This window comes from Monodelphis domestica, chromosome 5 (assembly GCF_027887165.1).
Source record: "Monodelphis domestica isolate mMonDom1 chromosome 5, mMonDom1.pri, whole genome shotgun sequence".
NCBI lineage: Eukaryota > Metazoa > Chordata > Mammalia > Didelphimorphia > Didelphidae > Monodelphis > Monodelphis domestica.
Genome location: NC_077231.1, coordinates 112484759 through 112507227, shown reverse-complemented (window position 1 = coordinate 112507227; position 22469 = coordinate 112484759). Strand labels below are relative to the sequence as shown.

The 22469-nt window shown below is 35.7% G+C and overlaps 1 protein-coding gene and 1 long non-coding RNA gene across 8 annotated transcripts in view; both read right to left on the bottom strand.

Annotated features, from left to right (window-relative positions):
* KDM5A (lysine demethylase 5A) overlaps window positions 1–21243 on the bottom strand; it is a 133195-nt gene extending 111952 nt beyond the window's left edge. For 3 of the 7 annotated variants that reach the window (XM_007503792.3, XM_016425964.2, XM_007503791.3), the window contains exons 1-9: window positions 20586–21243; window positions 18322–18399; window positions 15466–15588; window positions 9337–9507; window positions 8602–8736; window positions 6218–6323; window positions 4833–4921; window positions 1797–1955; window positions 590–709 (exon numbers count right to left, since the gene is read on the bottom strand). In XM_007503792.3, coding sequence (XP_007503854.1) covers window positions 590–709; window positions 1797–1955; window positions 4833–4921; window positions 6218–6323; window positions 8602–8736; window positions 9337–9507; window positions 15466–15588; window positions 18322–18399; window positions 20586–20750 — 1146 coding nt within the window. In that variant the 5' untranslated portion in view covers window positions 20751–21243. Of the gene's footprint in view, window positions 1–589; window positions 710–1796; window positions 1956–4832; window positions 4922–6217; window positions 6324–8601; window positions 8737–9336; window positions 9508–15173; window positions 15246–15465; window positions 15589–18321; window positions 18400–20585 lie in introns of those variants that run through there. The other 4 variants (XM_016425965.2, XM_001373078.4, XM_016425966.2 and 1 more) reach the window with 4 other exon arrangements.
* Window positions 21244–21567: 324 nt separating this feature from the next.
* Window positions 21568–22469, bottom strand: part of LOC103103799 (uncharacterized) — a 28637-nt gene continuing 27735 nt past the window's right edge. The window contains exon 3 of the long non-coding RNA XR_472714.3: window positions 21568–22241. This is a non-coding gene — a long non-coding RNA (uncharacterized LOC103103799). The remainder of the gene's footprint in view (window positions 22242–22469) is intronic.

Genomic DNA, 22469 nt, shown 5'->3' with positions numbered 1-22469 from the left:
CAAAAGCCAATGGAAATGCTCTTTGGAAAAAAAGCAAACCCTATATTACAAATAGCTAAACAAAAGAAGTAACTGCCGTGTGCTTCACATGCTTCTCTTGGGTCAATTTACTCCTAAAGGGCTATGAGGTAATTAGGTCATCAATACTTACTTAACAGGGAAATAATTCATATTTTAATACACATAATTTTAATGTTTACAAAGTGCTTTCCTCACCTCAAAGCCCTGTGCCACAGATAATACATATATCATTAACCCCATTTTGAAAATGGGGAAGTCAGAGGGTTAAATTACTTACCCACAATCATAAAGCAGATTAACTGTTAGAACTAGGACTTAAAACTTGGCCTCTCAACTCCAAATCTAGTGATCTCTTTTCAATTCACCATACTAAGAACTCTCAAGTCAGAAAGTCAGTAAAAAAAACTAGAATCCAGGCTGATTTCAAGTCCCATAGTCTATTACTTTTAAAGAAAAAAAAGGAGGAGCAAGAAGGAAAGCAAGGGCAAGAAATAAAAAGAAACCAAAAGGTTCAAAACTTGTAAATCCTTTCATCTCCCCCTAAACTAGCCCTTAGACACAGACTCACATGGACTGGCATGTTGAAGTAATCTGATTTAAAGTTATCTGCCATCTCTCCAAAGCTCTGAAGGGTATATTCTCGGACTGCTTGCTCAAACCCAAAGGCCTCTCGAGGTTTGTTACATTCCTGCAGAAGAAGGGAAAAAATAGAAAACTAAGTGTCACATTTCTTGGAGGAATACTTGACAAAGTTTCAACAGATATTACCAATTTCTTAGGGTGAAACAGTTATTTGCTTATTTGAGAAATGCATATGCATTTGACATCAGGGGAAATGCTCTAAGAATCTCACCTGCTCTGTTATAGGATTACACACTCTACTTGGTACAGAAGGAAGGAGTTAATAAGAAAGACAGTTTTTAAGTCTCAGAGCTAGCATTAAGCTCTGGCACCCAAGACAAATAATGCAGTACTAATGGACTAGAACCAAGCCCACATAGCAGCCTTTCAAATCTTAACATATTACTAGATTTTACCATAGAAAAGACATATATGCATAAAAAGAAGATAAAAGGTATTAACTTATCTGGCTAAGAATAACAGTTTCTTCATACTCTGTATCCATTATCACAACCATCAAATAAGCACATATATAGATTTAGAATAGAATACATTTTAATTATCTAATCCAGGAAATATAAACTATAGTAGCTAGAAATGTACCTCTAAATACCTTTAGGCTTACTGTATCTAGCTCTTGAAAGGGTTTATCAGCCCTTTTTAATGCAGAAACACATCCCAATACCCACACTTTTAGGAAAATTCATTTAATTATTTCTTCCCAAATCTTCCAATAAAAAAGTTTATCAAATTCAAAATAAGATATAGAAAAAACAAGAATAATTGCCCAGGAATGGTTGGGGTAGAATTATAAGTAATGAGCGCACAAATTCTATGCTCTGCCTAACCCTGTTCCATCATAATTGTTTTATTCAATTACTTTTGGTTTTATTTTTAAAAGCAAACAGATGTTCATTAATTCCTATATTCTGCACAAAAAAACTCAATCATTTGTAGTAACCTGTGGGTTCACTTATCCAGCACTCAAAGTGAAAGAAAGAATTTTGTCAAGACAAATAAAATTTACCAAAATACAAACTCTAATTCCTTCTATTACAGTTCTTCAAAAGTCAAAAAGATTTCATGAGGTAAGAATTTTGTGGAATTTTCTAGTTGATTTGCATTTTGAAAAATGCTCAAAACTAGGCTTTTACCTCAGCAACACATTTAGGACACCTCCAGTCTCCTTTGGGCACATCAGGTAGAGGGGGAATCAAGCAAAATGTATGGTAGCTGTCATCACATCCATCACACAAGAGTAACTTGTCTTCATTGTTTCCTCGCCCACAAAACATGCAAACATAGAGATCCACCTATGGGAGAGAGAGAAGTCATCCCTTAGTCACTGTAAAAAAAATAACAAATGATAAATATCCAATCCCAAACTAGGAGGCCACTAGTTAGAACAGAAAATCATTCACTGCTGAAAAACAAAACACAATGTACACTGCACAAACAACTAGTGCCTAAAAAAATGTTCCTAGTGCTTCTCAAGGCAAGAGGATCTCTGCCCTTTTATTCTATAAAAAGAAAATTTTGAGCACCAAAATCAAAATTACTGATCAAAAGTCACATGGCATAACAATAACAAACAGAAACACAACTTACAACTACTTCTATCCCAACCTTTAAATAACTGTTCAAACAAAGGTAGTCATATTGTTGCAGAAACACTACTTCTCAGGTACTTTATAGAGTAATTTCTACATAAACAAGACATAATATATCATCCATATATGAGTAAAGTTAGTTTTCTCAATAATGGCAATACGATTAACAATGTTCATAACACTGATCTGCAACCACCTTTGAACCTAGAACCCAACAGTTTAGGAGTGCAGCCTTTTGTCAAGAACAAAGCCATTAAGTGGCTCATTCTATATCAAAACATGAGACTTGGACCTCATTGATATGTGTGTATCCAGAAAATCATAGGCTTTGAGGGCCCCTGATAGTCCAACCCATACATGAAAAAAAAAAAAGAAATCCCAGCTACAACCCCCCACATATAGTTGTTTAGCCTCTATTCAAAGACCTCCAGTGCCCCACTCCCTCTTTTGACAACTTATTCCACTTTTGGATGGCTCAAAATATTAGTTGACTTTTTTTTCTGTCACTGAAACTAAATTTGCCCCTTTGCAATTTTGATTCATTACTCTTCATTCTGCCTTCCTAAAGCCAAATAGAACAAGACTAATCCTGTTTCAATATGAGAGTCTTTCAAATACTTGAAAATAAATGCCATATTCCCAAGAGTTTTCTTTTGATCAGGTTAAACATCTCTAATTTCTTCAACTAATCTTCATGACATGGACTAAAGGTCTTTCACTTTCACTGTCTGATTTCCTGTAGATCTTATCAAGAACTTACTAAACCCTGGTGCACAAAACTGAAATCAATACTCCAGAAGTGATCTGACTAGGGCAAAGCAGAGAGGGACTATGTCTATCCTACTACAGCCCAAGATCATATCAGTTTTTCTGCCAGGCCAAATGTTTGCTAATATCGAGTTCAAAGTCAACTAAAATCCTGAGATCTTTTTCAGATAACTGATATATAACCATGCTTCCCCCATCTTACATACAAATATAACAAACCAACTATTCAAGTTGATTTCTTGAAACCAAGTATGTTTATTCCTACAAAATATCATCTTATTTAAATTGAGCCCAATGCTCTAGCCCGATCAGATCTTTTTGGATCTAGATTTTCGTCCAATGTCTTAGCTAGCTTTGTGTCACCTGCAAATTGGAGAAGGATCCCATCACTAGCCTTACTGGAATCACTTAAAAACTGTTAAAGTATAAAGGTCAAATACATATCCTTGGGGCATGTCACTACAAACAACATTCCAGTAAGTCATTGATGATTACTTGAGTCCAGTCACCTAACTAGTTTTAGACCATCCATTTGCACTACTGTGTAACCTATATATCTCCATCCTTTCCAAATTATTAGAATTCATTATTTTATCTCTTCCCCATTTGAAAATTGAAACATTTACACTTTTGCATTTTAAGGTACTCCTATCATTCTCTAAGTTTTCAAAAATTATTGAGAGCAATTATATCTGCCCCTTTTTTCATTACTCAAAGATGTACCTCACTGGGGTCAAGGCATTTGAGTTCATCCATAGCACCAATGTGCTCTTTTATTAAATCTCCTTACTTAAGTGCCAATTCTGTATTAGCCATTTTTGTTCTATTCTTTTCAGTGCAAAACTCACTCTCCTTAGCAAGGGAAAAATAGAAGCCATAAAAGAATTGAGTAGTTCTGCCTTCTCCTTGCTATCAGCTGTCCTATCCCTTTCTTTGATGCTCCTCTTCCCCAATACAGCTATTTTTGGATGGTATTCATTTTCCCTTCCTTTATATCTATCTTCTATATAGATCCTTTTACAATCTGAGTTAGTCTCTGTTCATCCATAAATCTCTTCAGAAAACTCATTTTTTCTGCTCATCAGAACTGTTTCTCTTTATGACACTACAATTTTAATCTTGGGTTACCAATCTACCTGAACTATAGCTTCACTGTGTCCAGGCACAGACAAGATAAACTTTTTTTTTTCATTGTTGCAGTGAAAGAGGTGATAACTTTGCTGTATTCAGACCTGTCTGAGAAAAGCTGAAACACTGTGTTATCACATTATAGGGGACAATGACAATACAGAGTCCTCAGAGGAGAGCAAAAGAATTGACTGGATTCAAAGTCATGCCATAAAAATACTGATGAAGAGAAATAAACTTGTTTAATCTAGAAAAGATTTATGATAGGGACATGATTGTCTTAAAAATTGGAAGGAGTTATATTGTGCTTAAAGTGTCAGATTTGCTTCTCTCTAGGTCTGGAAGATAAACCTGAGATCAATGGGAAGAAGGTAAAGGGAAGCAGATTTTAGCTGACCACAAATAAAAAACTTCTAACAATCAGAACTGTCCAAAAGTGGAATGAGCTACCTAAGACATATTGAGTTCCCAGTCACTGGAGATTTTCAAGGAGAGGCTAGATGACCACATTTACAGAGTAATATAGATTTAAAGCATGGTCCAAGGTTTGTCCAAAAGAACTCTGAGTACCTTTTCCAACTCTCAAAATCTATGATTCCAAATTCAGTGTTAACATATCTTTTATATATGAAACATATACATAGCTGAGACACTTTCCATCCTGGAATGCCCCATGACACTTACAAAATTAACAGAAAGAGTCCCTTTCCGTTGTCTCATTTGCATATTAAATGCTTCTGACCTTGTACCTTTACGTCTTCGAGAGACCTCATCTTGAAAACAAAAACATAAGTAAGGTGTTAAGTGACACTTGCAAGAAGTAATATAAAATTAACATTTGGAAAACCATTGAACTTCAAGTATAGAAGAAAACTAGATAACACAAGCAAAGCTTTGGGGAAAAAGAACAGAATTCCTAAATACAAAGTTTTTCATTTTAGTGGGTAAAAACATATAGCATAAGTCAACCAAACCACATTAAGTATTTTAGAGATGAAGTAGCATTCTTATCTGATCTACTACAGTTCAGATATCTATATCTTGAATTATTAAACAGTTCTCTCTCAATTCACATTGAAATAATTATGGTTCATATTCTTAACATTGTTTTGGTTTCTGTAAATACAGTCACAACACAATTCATCCACCCTTTGGTAAAACGGAATTTGAGACTGTCCAAAAATTTCTAAACACAATAAAACCCTATAAAAATTGACATAAAAGTCTCACAGGTCTTTTTTTTGCCACTATAAAGCAAGTCTCAGTATGTGGTAATGAATACCGCTCTTTCCTAAGAAAGTGAGCACATCCTAAAATAATTCTTAAATTATAAGACTTTCCCACCACTAAGTTCCTACTTTAAAACCATACTTGGGCATGGAAGTAACTAACATGGGATCCAAAAGTCTATGCTAATGAGTACTAGTTTTGACAGTTTTTACTAAGCTAAAAAAGCTACAAATGTGGACCCAATGATAGAGTAGGTAAGTTTAGAGAAGATCATTATTAAATGGTTTTCCATAGTAATTCATGGTATTGTTTACTCATGACACTTTTAAAGAGTTTGTTATCTATACTACCCACATCAACAAAATCAGGGTTTTTTTTCTTAATTTAACACTTTCTAATCATAAGATCTTTTCACTGCTCCTAGAGAAAATTTTAAATTCTGTAAGTTAAGAATATTTTTAATCAGTCTTCCTTTAAAATTAGTTAAAAACTTTGGCAACCAATAAGACAAAACATTAATTTTACCTTTTCTTATAAACTTAACTTTGAAAAAAGTACTAGGTTTATACACCACAACAAATGTAAATCCTTCTTTCTAACCATCATAAAAGCCCAATCAATATAACATGACTTCTTATATTATAAGGACATCAGATGAAATCTAGAACTCTTAGAGAAATTTTAGATAAATACTACATTGGTGTGATTGCTCATAGGAATCAAATCCTGACTAGAACACTGTGTTATTCATATCCCTTGAAATCCATGTTATTTTTTCTCATTATTGATACTTCTTACTGCACTTTATTTCATTTCCCTGTAAAGATAACAAAATTTACCTTCTTTATCCTTTGCTCCTATTGCCAGGCCCATCATCTTAGGCCCAGCTCCAAAGATCTGAAGTTTCTTCAATTCGGTGTTTCTACTTACTTCTCCAGTCTCTGCCTAAAAGCCAACCAAAATCACATGAGCACTGGGAAGCCTAAGCCTTCCATATTCAAGCTCTTTTCTTATCCCCTAAAAAAAGCCATAAAACTAACTTAAATCTGAACTTTAATCTCCTCTTCCCAAATCTTCTTTCACTAAAGCAGCAGAAAAGGTTAAATATATATCCATTCACAGAAACTACTCAATGTCTTCCAATCTTAATACTTTATTCCATATCTGAATATATGTATTAAGTAATTTCTTGTTACTACCTACCACCTAAGCAAAAGATGCTAAACCAATATAAGGATGAATCAGAATTCAATCCAGACTTCTTCAGGTCTACAATCCAACAGATAAGTCTGTCACATTCAGTTAAGACTTTAGGACAAGAGGGGCAGCTAGATAGCATGGATAGAATACCAGGCATGGAGTCAGAAGGACTTGGGTTTCAAATCTGGCCTCAGATACTCTAGCTGTTTCTAAGCAGGTCGTTTAATCTAATTGCCTAGACCTTGCCACTCTTCTTTGGAAACTGATAATTAGTATCACGTATAAAATACAAGGTTAGGGTTTTAAGGAAGGCAAATGGAATGAGAAAAATAATTTGGGGTAATTAACAACAACAATAATAATTATTATTATAACAAAAACTAGCATTTATATAGTGTCTACCATGTACTAAGTACTTTACAAATATTCTCTCATTTGATCTTCATAACTACCCTGGAAGATAGGTGCTATTATTATCCCTATCATTTTACAATTGAGGAAACTGAGGCAAAAAAATTTGCCCAAAATGATAACTAGTGCCTGAGGCTGAATTTGAAATCGGGTTTTCCTACCTCTGGACCTAGGATTCAATTCACTTACCTATCTAGCTGCATAGACTAAAAAAAGAGTGTCAAAAATTTCATTTCTAATCCTAGATTTCAAATAAATCTAATTCTGCCATGAAATACAAAATGCTCTGTGTTGAGGTACAAAGATGATTATTAATATGGTATTGGAACTATAATTCAAATGAAATAATTACCACCAACTTAGAATTTATTATTCAAATTCCTATCAGTCTACTGTCATGTAGAGATTGCTTTTGGAATAGTACAGTGAAAAACACCAAAACGGTCTATTCTTGACTACTGTAAAACAAAATAACTCTTATTACAATCACTTCAGCAAATTAAATGTTTCAGGTCAATGAACCATATGTAACATTTTTTCAATCCCTTGCAATTACAAAGATATAAAATAATTTTAAGTAAATAATAACTTACAAAAGGACTCAACACTAAAGGAGAATTATCACTGCAGTAAATAGATCTTTTTTTACAGCTAGATAGGTAGTATAAGGATGAGACTAACCATATTACCTAACTCCTGAACCTAATTAAAATGCAAATAAGAAATGTTTAACAAATTAATTCAGATACAATCAATGAAGATAATGTTAATGTGTGGTTTTTGAAGTCAATACTAAACTAGAAGGATCAGTCTCTATTTAAGCTTGACATTATTGCTTTGTATGCATTATCTCATTTGACTTTTAAAAGCTTCTTGTCAAAAGTGCTCACTCCAGGCACCAAATTCAATGTTTTTATTTTAAAACTGAAAGTGGGGGCAGCTGGGTGGCTCAGTGGATTGAGAGTCGGGCCTAGAGACTGGAGGTCCTGGCTTCAAATCTGGCCTCAGACACTTCCCAGCTGTGTGACCCTGGGCAAGTCACTTAACCCCCATTGCCTAGCCCTTACCACTCTTCTGCCTTGGACAGAAGGTAAGGGTTAAAAAAAAAAACTGTCTGGCACACAGTAAGTGCTTAATAAATGCTTAGTGATTCGATGACACAGGTCCTTGGAAGTGGTGATATTTTAAGATTTGTGAATAATTATCAACTTCATGGGGTTAGCTAAGGCTTATATAAACCTACATTAGGATGACTTAAAGAAACAAGAAATGAAAACCAAAACCACCCTTCCCAAATCCAATTCCCCAAAAGACTTTTTAAAAAAAATTTTTAATTGACCAAAATGAATGTAGAAAATAGGTCAAAGTTTTCCAGTTAACCACCTAACAGTTTCCTTTCTCTGTTGAGAAATATTCACAATAAAGATTCCCATTCAATCTGAGAGTAATACGAGTTCCAAAATTTCTTCACCCTATCTCCCAAAAGAGAGCAAGAAAGGTCTCTGAGGTATAAAAACTAGTATATATAAATGAGATCCAATGACCAGAAATACTTTTTTACACTACTGATTAACTATACTTCTCTCTCAAGTGGTCAGTGGATCCTAGATACCTGAGATTTTATGCGCCTGGTTCTCTTCGGTAGAATATTCATTCTTGTGCCCTGCTCTGGGGAAGCCTGGGCATCAGTGCTGAGGACCTCAACCTCCACTTTTTCCTTAATATCCAAGTTGGGCATTTGGACACCCTAAAGGATCAGAGCACAAAAGGACACCAGAGTCACTGATCAGACACTAGGCATGAAAATCAGTGAAAAAAAGATAAAAAATAATCAATAAACTGATTATAAGTCCATTGAAGCAAGGAGAATTATATTTCTAGGAAGTTTAAAACATGGGTCAAATGTCAGACTGTGCATGTTATCTAAGCACCAGACTAGCTAAGTTCAAAGACATAATCACCAGACCTTCATGCTAGATGATATCACATACAAGTCTCAGAGAGTTTGTAATCTGCATCAGGTGATGAAATCACAAAACCTTTAAATTACTGAAGGATTAAACTCTAAAGAGTGGTAAGCAGCTAGGAAAAGAGAAGCAGACTTCCAATAATGTATATGAAGTTTTCACCTTGTGCACCACTGTAACAAATCTGACTTTAAACTTTCACACATACATTTGTTCTTTTACTAGCCCTGGTGACTGAGGCAATCTAATTCCATGTGGATAATGTGTTAGCTTATGCTAAACCACTTCTGTTTCAAAGAAAAGAAATTCTTTCATGATACCTAACCACCTACGGGCCTCTGAAGTTATTGGGCCAATTTGTAAAAAACATAATGACTCACCATAAGGCTGACTCCAGACTGAAAAAGTTCATAAGGGTAAAGGATCCTTTCATAATGAGACTTCAACAGGGACCCAGTTCCTTTCCCAGGCAGATAGCCTAATCGACTTCCCACTTTAGACCACTTCTTCTCTTTTGTGACCATTTCAAAGCCTCCTTTGCTGGCAACAATCTAGAAAAAAAAAGTTTAAAAAGAAGAATTTTAGGGGAAAAAAGAAATTTTATTCAATGATCTAGTTCTATATGTAGTATACTAAACAAATTCTGAATTCAAATCCCTGGAATTCCCTCCATACAATGATCCCAGTTCAGCACTTGAGGTACGACTTTTTTAAATGTTTTTAACTATTTGAAATACTGTTTGGGTACCAACAATCTAGTAAATCAGAACATTTACTGAACTCACTTTATATAAAGCCCTATGTCATAATTCAGATGTCAATGGAAAATTAAAAAAGAAAAATATAAAATCCATGCCTTTCAGGAGATTGCAATCTGAGACAGGATGAAAACACATGAAAAAAGGTCTGTGACACTTTCACAGATTCATGAAAAAATGTACACAAAGGCAGGCATGTTTTATGGTACTATATATATATGTTAAAGGCTAAGATAATACCAAAGTGAACAGAGTTAAACAAATTCTCAACAATGCAGAGAATTTGGAAGGGAAGGATTTAAATATGGGAAGGAACCAAAATTTCTGAAGTAAGGAACAGAACAATTGACACAAGATCATAGAAGGTGCCATAAAGTCAAACCCCCTTATTTGACATATGAGGAAACTGAGGCACAGAAATTTAAAATGACTTGCCCAGAGTCACACAACTAGTAAAGGTCTAGGACTTGAAATCAAGTTTTACTGCCTCAAAGCCTAATGTTCAATGCCACCTGGATGCGTCAAGAGGTTGGAAATGAAAAAGATCAAGGCAGTAGTGGATTTGCTTGGCCTTATTATGCTCTATGCACAGATAGGTATAGACACATCTCAATTAATACAGACACTGATATTCTTGGACTGTATGATATAAATATCTCAAACTGTTAAAACTGAAAAGGGCTTAGGAGATCATGTAGTCCAGGGCTTCTTAATTTTTAAACACATAAAATAAAATTCAATCAAATATAAAATTCCCCGGTATTCAAAGCAGTCTATAGCCAGGCCTTCTACTACTTTTCCATGCTTCTTATACCTTACACCCTTTTTCACTTATGCTGTGATCCAGTGACACTAGTCTTGCTATTTCTTGCAGAAGACATGATAGATAGAATAATAAATATTCAATAGCCAACTAATTAAAAATTAAGCCAATTATGCTAAAATACAGATACCAATTTTTTTTCTTAACCCATAGACCCCAGGTTAAGAATCTCTGATTCAAGGGGCAGCCGGGTGGCTATGTGGACTGAAAGCCAGGCCCAGAGATGGGAGGTTCTGGGGCCAAATTTGACCTCAGACACTTCCTAACTATGTGACCCTGGGCAAGTCACTTTACCCCCATTGTCTAGCCTTTACCACTCTTCTGCCTTAGAACCAATACCCAAGTATTGATTCTAAGACTGAAGGTAAGGGTTTAAATAAAAAAGAATCTCTGATTCCATTCAACCCATTCATTTTTCAGAATAGGGAACTGAGATCCAGAAACTTGCCCAGGCACACAGCAGAGCTGGGTTTGGGTACTAGAACCCAGGCTTTCTGAGACCCAACCCAGCATCCTAGCACTAACAGGTGTTCTTTTTCTACCATACCAGAATGATTTAAAGTAGGGCTATTGCTTAGCATGTGTTATTATTAAAACAAGAAGAAAAATAAAAAATAAAAATACATTTTTTAAAAAACAAGGGAAGGATTGGGGCAAAGTATGCTAAACTGCTACAATTACAAACCTGCAGCCAAAAGCACAGAATCATGGAACATTAGAACTAGAAAGATCTTACAGACCAACCTAAACCCCCCCTTACTTTACAGATGAAGAACCTAATATCCAAAGAGATGAAGTAAATTACCCAACCTCACTAAAATTGCTTTACCTATGTCTCAGTTTCCTCATCTTACTTTACACAAAAGAAAAGTTACATTCGTCAGCAGGAGAGAATGCATATGAAAAATTTGCAAAATAAATCAATTTCAGAAAGAAAGAAATTCACCATAAAATAATGTGACAAAATAATTATTATGCATCATGCTAATAGGCAGTTTAGCTTCATTAGGGGGAATGTACTTTTTATAAGAGTAGCTATTTGTTGGAAAGTGCTGTATCAAGTATAACACTCTCCAAAGAAACTGGTGGATATTTTCTGAGTTTGTATGTATTTTGGCTTTCTAATTGGATTTAATAAATTTTTATGGAAAGAATAATTAAAAGACTGACGTGAAATCCTGCCTGAAAACAAATGGGTGATTTATATAACTTCACTATTCTTTGATGAATCCTATTATTTCATGTAATGGAAAGGAAACATGATCTAGTGTTAGAGCACTAGACGTGGAATTTAGAAGGCCTGATCGCAAGTGAAACTTAGATTCCCTTTCTGAACCTCAGCTTCCTATGCTGCAAAATGGACTTAACAATGCTTATACTATTTGTCCCAGTAGACTATTAGAAGTCCCTTGTAAACTGTAAAGCAGTATATAAACATAAGCTATAAAATGGCATCTCCTTCATATTCAATGAAGACACTGCTAACCCACCCTCAGTAAAGCTCAAAACTTTAATAAACAGAAGAAATGCAATGCTTATTATTAAACTAAAACATATTCTAAACATTACATCTATATACTAGGAGTAAGTCATTGGGTATTAAAAAGGGGGGGGGGGGGGGAGGGAGACAAGAAACCACTATAGTGATATGGGTTGAGACTGGACCTGTGATAGGATTGGGATAGGGAACTCCAAGGAAAGAAAATGCTTTCTACGAAGCAGGTCAGCACCTTCCCAACAACTAACAACCCTAGAGAGTTAATACTAGAGCAAGGGAAGTTAGTTTGTCCAAGGTCACAGAATCATTATATTACAGGGGTAGAATATAATCACAAATCACCTAGCTTTGAAGCATGTTCTCTATCCACTTTAACAAGACTAAAAACTTGCTTTTACATCTTAAAAAGAATGTATGTGACTGTGATGGAATCCTACTATGCCATAAGAAAGGAATAGGTACTTTTTTTAAACAGAAAGATCTACATGAAATTATAATCATATATAGCTACAGAAAAAATTTTTGAAGAATGTCCACCTCCAGAGAAAGAACTGACAAACAAAAACACAAGACAGTCTTTTTAAAAGATTAAAAGATTTCACTAGCAACCCCTAACCACTTAGAATTCTCAACTTAAGCATCTACAATATTTTAAACCAAGATGAGCCTCTTACTGAACAATATAATGCCATTCTTAGGAAAGTCACCCCAAAGAGTCCAATCAACTTCACTGTCTCCTTGAGGGAAGCAAAACCACTGTAAAATATAAAGAGAATTACTATAATAGACTTTCAGTAGTTCTGAATCTCAATGAGCCTTACAGTCTTAAGAATAGCAAACATTGGGGGCAGCTGGGTAGCACAGTAGATTGAGAGTCAGGCCTAGAGACGGGAGGTCCTAGGTTCAAATCTGGCCTCAAGACACTTCCCAGCTATGTGACCCTGGGCAAGTCACTTAACCTCCACTGCCTAGCCCTTACCACTCTTCTGCCTTGGAGCCAATACACAGTATTGACTCCAAGAAGGAAGGTAAGGGTTTAAAAAAAAAAAGAATAGCAAACATTTTTATAGATTTGGGGTAAACTTGTTTGAGGTTAATCAGTAAATCTGGGATACAGATGGACTAAGATACTCAAGACAAATTTTAATTACTCAATATAAATTCTCTCACTAGAATCAATGAGGTATCAAATAAGAAACACATACTAGGTGCCTCAGCAGATAGAAAGCCAGGCCTGGAGATGGAAGGTCTTCAGTTCAAACCTGGCCTCAAACACTTACTAGCTGTGTGACCCTGGGCAAGCCACCTAATGGCAATTGCCTAGCCCTTCTGCCTTGGAACCAATACAAAGAATTGATTCTAAGACAGAAGGTAAGGGTTTGGAGGGGATAAAAAAGAATTGATACTCTATCATCAACTTTTTCACTTAATAAGAATGAAATCTAGAATATAATCTAACTTTACATCACAGGATTATATTCAACTTTTATGTTTTAACTATAATATTGCTTCTAAAAATCATGTGAGGTCATCTTAGTCTAGGTTATATATTTTATATAAGACATTTTCCTATGTTAAGTTCAGTTTGAAGGTTAAAGAAATTCTGTGGTAAAAATACTAGCAGTTTATTGTGCTATAAGGAATGGTGAATCACTTGATTTCTATAAGAATTGAAAGGACCTACATTAACTGATGCAGAGTGAAATGAGCAGAACCAGGAAGACATTGTACACAATAACTGAAACACTGTGGGATGATCAAATGTAATAGACTTTGCTACGAATAGTAATGCAATGATCTAGGACAATCCCAAGGGTCTTATAAGAAAGAATGCTATCCACATCTAGGAAAAAGAACTGTGGGAGTAGAAATGCAAAAGAAAAACATTTGATTTATCACTTGTTGATACAGGTATAGGATTTGGGGTTTTGGTTTTAAAAGATTATTACAAAAATGGATTATATGGAAATAGGCTTTGATTAATAATACATGTATAACTTAATTGCTTGCTAGCTGGGGGGGGGGGAGAGGGGAGAGAGAACATGAATCATGTAACTGTGGAAAAATATTTAAAAATTAAATTATATTTTAAAAATACTAGCAGTTAAATATAGCTGTTAAAATAACTTCTGAGGAAAGATTTCTTATTTTTGTTAGACCCTAAAATATAAACTGTCAAATGCCCCAAAAAATAGTTACAATTTGATGAAAAACAAAATATTAAACAAGAAACTCTTAAGGATGTTACTTTCACTCTAAAAATGATTTCCTACACAAAGACACAAACATCACCAAAAATTTGTTATAATCAGCAATGCAATTATGAATTTTCATATAACTAATAGCAATTAACCTGACATTACCATCTTGTAGGCAGACAAGTCAACCGCTATTTTTAAGCACAGCAATACTATGCTTCTCAGACTTCTAAGCTTAAATATACCTAAATAAAAGAAATGCAACTTAATTTAAACCTAACTTTTTACTGTGAAAGAAGTTTTACCTCAAAAATTAACTTTTGGTAAAAATTTTAACTTTTCCAAATAAATTAACTTTTGGAAGCAATTTCTATTTTAAAACAATTGAGTGCTCCCAAATTTTTTGAAACAAAAGTAAACACAGATCATTTTATAAAACTTCTCAGATTAAAACTATAATACTACAACTTGCCATCTTATCCCTCACAAGTTATAACCACTATGGTTGTGTAGTAACAGAAATGTAAGTCCCTTGAGAGAACTGACTATTTTACCTTTATTTTTGTACCCATACTACTCAAGATACTTCATCTGGGTTGCATACTAGTATGTAATGAAATATGTTGGCAAAATTTTTATAGTCATTTAAAATTTTAAATGTCATATAGGTTTATTCTGATTTTACAGAGTATAAAAAGGTTCAATAACTTGAAAACAAGAGCATGATGAAGAGAAATGTTTCCAGGTTTTGCTTAGGATGATGTTACACTACACCAAACAGGAAACACAATTTGGTGATACAAATAAAACTGACCTGTACAACTTTCTAGACTAGATGAAGTGAAAATCTTTACCATTTGGTATTGTCTTCAGAAAAGTAAGATTTCTGATTAAGAAGTAAAAAGACAAAAAATTATATACAAGAATACTTTTCATTTACCTCAAAATGCAAAAACCATTACCAGGAAGATAACAAGTCTTCTATAAAATGTCTATTATCCGAGCACTCAGTCTAATGTGAGGGAATTAAAAATGTGAGAAAAAAATTAAAGTCATAATTTTAAAAGCTGGTCTATGCTCTTATCATTTCACTAAATTATACATATGAAATCAAAATAATATTCCATTTCTTATCAAATTTTACCCATAAATTCCAATGTCTTCATGCCAGGTGTATATGAAACAAATTCATTAGCCTAAGTTCTAATTTCTAAACTAAGCTTACCCCTCACCTTGCTTAAAGCATACAGATCAAGGATTTTTCTCTCTACCACAGGTATTTTCAAAGTAGATCCCTGAAGTTCCCAGAATTTTGCTAGTTGATCTAAGAAGTCCAGTCTCACCCTGGTCATTGCCTGAGAAACAAAACAAAGAAATAAAAACACTAAATATCAAAAATATATGAAATTAAACCATCAATGATGTTCAGTTCAAACATACCAAGAGTGAGGTACTTTGCTACAGCTTATGGATATAAAAATGCAAATGAAATTATCTTTATCTTCAAGGAAATAGATTTAAGAAACACCTCAAATGAGAAGGTGGTTAAATTTTAAAATAAAATTTTGACAAGAGAAAAAGCATTAATGAGACCAGAAGAGTACCAATGACAGAACTTCAGAGGACCAAATTTAAAGGATGCAAACCAAAAAAAAGGTTTAGAGTTGAAATATATGAAGTTAGAGAATCATGAGAATATGGCATCTCTAAAAAGGAGGGAATAGAGGATAGTAAAAAGTAGAAAGACTAGTCAATAGTATCAAATGTTACAAGAAATGAAGGAGGTTATCAGTGAAAAATGGTTATCATGTCAAGATCACTGATGGTCTTTAGATAGAAGTTTCAATAAAGTCCTAAAGCTCGAAGTCTGATTTCAAGTTGCTAAAAAGAAAATGGGTGGTAAAGAAATGAAGACAATATATTAAATAATATTTTCAAGAAATATGGTAGTAAAGAAGAAAAGAGGAGAGATTGATAGATGGGATGAGACGGCTATTTAAAAATAATGGATAAATAAGCAAGTTTATAAGAAAATGAGAAGGGACTAAAAGAGAAGGAAAGTGTGTGAAAGAGAACAAATGACTGCCAGAAACATAGTCCTGAAAGTGACAGGAAGTAATAAACTTGAGAGTGCAGTTACAGACTTAGTATGGAATAAGGAAAAATTCTTTTGTGAAAAGAAAAAAAATTAGGTGTTAAGGATAAGAAGTTTTGAGAAATGAAATTAGCTAGATGGACTCATATTAGATAACTTTGATCTCAGTTAAATAGAAGACCAAATTTTCAATTTAAGTATTAAAAAGTAATATAGCCGACACTTAAAAATGATATACACATATAAATAAAATGTACATATATACTATATATTACATAAAATTATCCTCACAACTCCTTCATGAGATAGATACCATGATTAACTATTATTCCCACTTCAAAGATAAGGTGACTGACTCTCAAAGAGGTCAGTGACTTGCCTGAAGTCACAAAACTAGTCAGAAGCAAGCAAATCCAGAGCCCTTCTGATTATAAATTCAGCACTTTTTCCACTATACCACAAAATATGTAGTATAAGTTATATACTTATATCATAGTCAATCAATAGCATTTATTAAATGTCTACTATGTACCAGGTACTTGCTAGGTGCCAGTGATTTTAGTACAAAGAATGAAACCTCTCCTGCTCCCAAGGAATTTAAATTCTATTGGGATAAACAACCAGTGTGTGTACGTACACACACACACACACACACACACACACACACACACACACACACACACACCATAAATACCATGGAGTTAAAGAGGGAGACAATTGTTAATTGGGAAAGGAAGGAAGAGGGAATCAGTAAAAGGCTTCAAATTGAAGGCAGTATCTGAAGTATATCTTAAAGAGTCTAGGAGGCAGAGGTGAGGACAGAATCCATGTCATAAATAGGGGTCTACAGTGGGTGCCATGGATTAGGTACAGAGAAAAAGCCAGTTTTGTTGGACTGTATAGTGCAGAAAGAAGAGTGAGAGATATCAGGTTGTAGAGTTTTAAAAGACAACCGGAGTAGTTCATTTTTGATCCAACAGACAGTTGGGAACTATCGCAATTTACTGAATAGAGGCATGACATAATCCTATCCATGCCCAAGAAAAACCACTCTGGCCACTATGTTGAGAACGGATTGGGATGAAAGAAATTTGGGGCAGGAGGACAAAATAGGAGGCCTCTGCAACACTCCAGAAGAGAAGAGATGTGAACTTAAACTGAACTAGTACCTATGTGGGGAAAAAAATCAGATGCAAGAAAGTGGAGGTAAGATGGCAAGATTTGACAACTGATTTGATATGTGGAATGAGGGAGAAATGAAGCTTACAACTTGGAAAACAAAAGAGAAGGAAGAACAATTCAGAAATTATGACAAATCTGAGAAACAAAAAAGTTACCTATAAAATTATTAATCTTCATAATCTGCTTTACACAGACCAAATCTAATGATTTCTGTGAAGATTCACTAACAACATTATACTTGGGAATAAAATGATGTAGGAGGAAAAGTTAGCTTGTATTTTACTGGCACAGAATTCTCAAAGCTTAGCACTTGCTGCCCCTCACTATTATAAACCATGATTACAGTTCATTTTTTATTCATTAAGTACAAAAGTTGATGTAGCTTATTTAGGCAACATATAAATAAAAATCAGACAAAACCTTTATGCCTCAGTTAATTCTTCTTGGCAGTAATCTGAAACATTAGCATGGGGTAGGGGTGAAGGCAGAGTATGGAACCTATTATTTCAACAGTACAGTTAATTTCCTCTACTAATAGAGATCACCACTTGATCTGCAACTTACTCAGAGAGTTATTTGAGGCACTAAAAGGTTAGATGATTTGTCCAAGATTTTATAGCCCAGGAGAAATCAAAGGCAGAACTCAAACGCAGGTCATCCTGATACCTTTGCCAGCTGCACCCTACTACACTGCCTCTCCTAAACGAGACTTACATACGCTTTTGAAATTTCCCTCCTAAAGAAATGAAGAAAAAGAAATGGAACAGGAAAAAATGGCTCCTTAAGTATAAAAACTAAATGATACACTTACTTCAAGTTCATTTAAACGCTGGACTCGAGGAGTGAAACGAAAGCTTTTTACTTCACATGCAAATGGAGGCTGCCAGTCCTAAATGAGAAAGATTAATGTTTTAATATTTAATACACAAACAAGAAATGTACCCCCACAATTTAAGGAATTGACACAAACCATGAAGACATTAAGCCAAATGATATTCAACCATTCAATTAACATAAAATAAAAATATCATTTATCAAAAATCATCAACAGACCTTTCTTATATTCTTCCTCATAAAGAATCTTTCTCAAGCAAGTTAAGTATAATAAAGGCTTATTTTCAACAAAACCTTTTCCCTTTAGGCCTAACTAGAAAGAAAAGTGGAATATAGAAGCAACCAAATAGGTCAAATAATAAAATTAAAATTTGTGAAGTATTTGTATTTTGATACACTTGCATTGTCCCAGTAACTAAGAATCAAAATCTATCAAAAGGAGAGAATGTCATACATATGTGATTATATGGCTAGTATCAGGTCACTTAAATATTTTATAACAACAATGTTCCGTATGAAAGAACACACAAAAAAGTGACCATAACGTCTAGATCAAAGTAGTTGCATTTGTGAAATGGGATAACATTTTAAGATTTTTTTTTTTTGCAGAATAAACTTTTAAGTGAATTTGGGGACAAGGCCTTGAACTTAATTTGGCAAACCTAATGGTAAAGCCACTTAAAAAACTGGAAAGGAAAAAGAATGAAAAAGTAGTGACTATCCAATATTGTAAACTTTATAAATCTGCCCACATTAACCTAAAATTATTTGCAAGTTTTTTTAATAAAGATCTAGAAAGTAACAATTAACTTTATTATTTCAACTTTTTAAGAATTACAGCTTTTCCCAAAAATCTCCAAAGAAACTCTTGTATGGAAAGCGTTTTTGACTTTTTATGTCAAATAATTACTGTAATACAAGTATATCAGAAAGGATCTGTGAGTGTAAGAGGAACCCTTGATCCAGGAACTCTCTCCATACCACTGCAGTTAGATGCCTAGTCACTGGCTAAAAAGTCCTAGAGATCGGCCTAAAGTTCATAGAGGTTAAATGACTAGCTCAAGGTCACAAAGGTAGTAGCTATGGACAACATAGATAACAGTTCTTCCTGCCTCAAGCCCAACACTATCCACTACACCAGATTGCCTTTATATCAAAGTAATAATAAATACAATCCCTCCTCTTGGCGGAAATTCTGTATACTAATTAAGTGAAAGCTTTGTAGAATGGGAAAATCTTTCATGATAGCAATTATCTGGGGGTTTTTTCACCTTCTGCATTGATTTTATTTTTCTAAGTTCTTTTCAAATGTATTTTTAGATATTTTTTAAACATCATTAATAGTGCCTAACACTTCATCAAAATGGTCATCTTGATCCAAGCCATTCAGCAAACCATAGGGTCCAGTGGATAAAATAAAAGCCGGGAAGACCTGGATTCTAAAACAACTTCAGTTACCAACTTGCTATTTGACCTTGAGCACTTTCTGTGACCCCTGCGTTTCAGTTCAGACTGTAAATACCTGTCGTCCCCCCGCCCTTACTACTACTGCTAATCCCCGCTTTTTTACGTCCTAATCCCCTTTTTCTTACATACTAAGAGTATAAGGCGTTTTCAGACTGAGTTCCGCAGGAAAAAAAAAAAGATACATAAATCAGAGAAAGCGGCAACATAATATCTGGAATCTAAGAAAGAACGGAACGTTTTCCTTCATTCAAAACAGCAACTACTGACACTAATAGCTCTTCCTCCCTTAGGTTTAAAGGGTCAAGCGGCGACTCCCTGCCTCATTCTTGGCAATGCCCCTTCGATGCAGCTGTAACCAGCACTGTGTCACTTGTCCTAGGAGACAGCACAAAGTGTACCCACGCCTCGTTAAGACATCCACAAGGCCAAACCCCGAGATGGAGGACTGGGAAAGCACTTGGAGCAAGTTTAAATCGAACCAGGGAGAGGGTGCTCGGAAGGCGACAACAACAAAGCGGCGCAGATGGGGCTGCCCCGCCCTCCTCTACCCCCACCCCACCCCCGGGCCCTGTCAGCATCCCAGGGCGCCCCTTCCATCTGGATGAGACTGCTGTGGGGGAGTGGGGATCACAACAGCCCCACTCCCAAAAAAAACAGATAATTCTGCCCCACGAAGAAACAAAGTGGCCGAGCGCCGAAGGCTCCACTACCCCGAAACCTGAGATTCAAGGCTGGGGAAACTGAGGTAAAGAGCAGAAAATCCCACCCCCGTACCTTGGGAGGTCGGATCTTGCAAATTCCGGTTTTCTCGGCCAGGGGCCGGATTCGTCCGATAAAGCTGAGCGGGTCGGTGAACTCCTCCCAGCTAGGCTCAAAGACTGGGCACTCCGGGGGCGGCACGAACTCTGCAGCGTAGCCCCCCGGCCCAGCGCCCGCCATGGCCACACTGAGGAGACCTCCACCCCGGGATGTGGGCGAGGAGAGGAGTCAGGGAAAACGGGGCAGCAGGAGCCCAGGCGGGTCCTTTCAGGTTCCCCAGCAGAGAATGAAGCTCATAGTCCGGCAAGACCGCGTCGGCCAGATGGAGTCGTAGCACTTCCTCCTCCTCCTCCTGTTTGTTATTGTTTCTTTAGGGCCTTTTTCCTCTCGAGCCCCCACGGACGCTCCCGGAAGTTGAAGCGATGTCAGATCCCTCCGCCAACTGCGGACGGAGAGAGATGTGGATCCTTCCACCGCTCCCTTAAAGGCCTCTTACTCGCAGTGCTCATCTCCTCCGTGGTATGGGGGGTTTCGCCCTCGCCCACCTAGAGGGCACTCTAATCCACCCACCCCAACTTTGGGAAAGACGGGGGAGAGCTACAAGGAATCAGAGTAATATTGGACAGAGGGAAAAAGCGGAAAAAAGACGCCGCGTTCTTCCGGCGCGGAGGAATGTGTAATCCCCCAGAGGGTAAAGGTTTTGCTTCCGCTCACAGGTTCCATTTCCTTCTTTGTGTAAAAATGGCTTCAGTAGAGTTCATCTACCCTGACCCAATGACAGTGAGTTTGACATCATTGCCTTCTCCATACCCGAGTTTTCACTGCTGCTTCCTAGGCCACATCATCGCACTTTAAGCGCCCCCCAAATATATATATATATATATATATATATGTATATATATATATATATATATATATATATATATATATATATATATATACATATATGTGTGTGTGTGTATATATATATATATATATACACATATACATATATATGTGTATATATATATATAAAAATGCCAGTTTAATGTTTAAGTCATGTCCTTTTTTCATGACCTCATTTTGGAGTTTTCTTGGCAAAAATACTAAAGAGGTTTGCTCTTTCTTTTTCCAGCTCATTTTACAGATGAGGAAACTGAGGTGAACAAGGTTAAGTGACTTGCCTAGGATCACACAGTATGGTCTGAAGCTGTTAACTAGGGTCTTATTGACTCCAAGCACTCTATTCCCTGCACCACCTAGCTGTCCCAGTTTAACTCAACCCTTTGCTCCCACCCATTTGGTTTAATTTCATTCCCATGGCAACTCACTAAATTAAAGAATTCTTTTTGCAGCAGTTAAGACCATGCCATATCATGAACAGAATGTGTTTTCATCATCGCTGTCCTTAATGGCATTCGCTCACAGAACCTCTTAATTGGTTTCCCCTATGCTCTGCCTCACCTCTCTCAAGATGTAGAAAGATGGGAAATAACTGGTACTCCTGTGGAGGAGTGAATTTGTCCATTAAAAAAAAATGGCCCTCTAATTGTGCAGATTATAACCCTTCCTTTCTGGTGATCCTTAACCTCAGTTCTCCAGAGATTTTGATATTCAATGCTGGAAGTCATGAAACACCAATACATATATCTTCACCAAACACTGCAAATGGATGATGAGCTGTGCTCAGAACTGAAAAAAAGAACAGAAGGGGACATTTCAAATATGCAGTTCTTTTATTAATCCCACACTTTTCCCTAAAGCAAAGGCTCATATATTTAACACTAACATTTTTCCTGTGCTATTGTTTGGTTTTAATATGAGATACCATATATGTAGGCAATTAGGTAGCTCGCTAGATAGAGCACTGTGTCTGGAGTCAGAAAGACCTGAGTTCAAAATAGGCCTCAAGTGCTTACT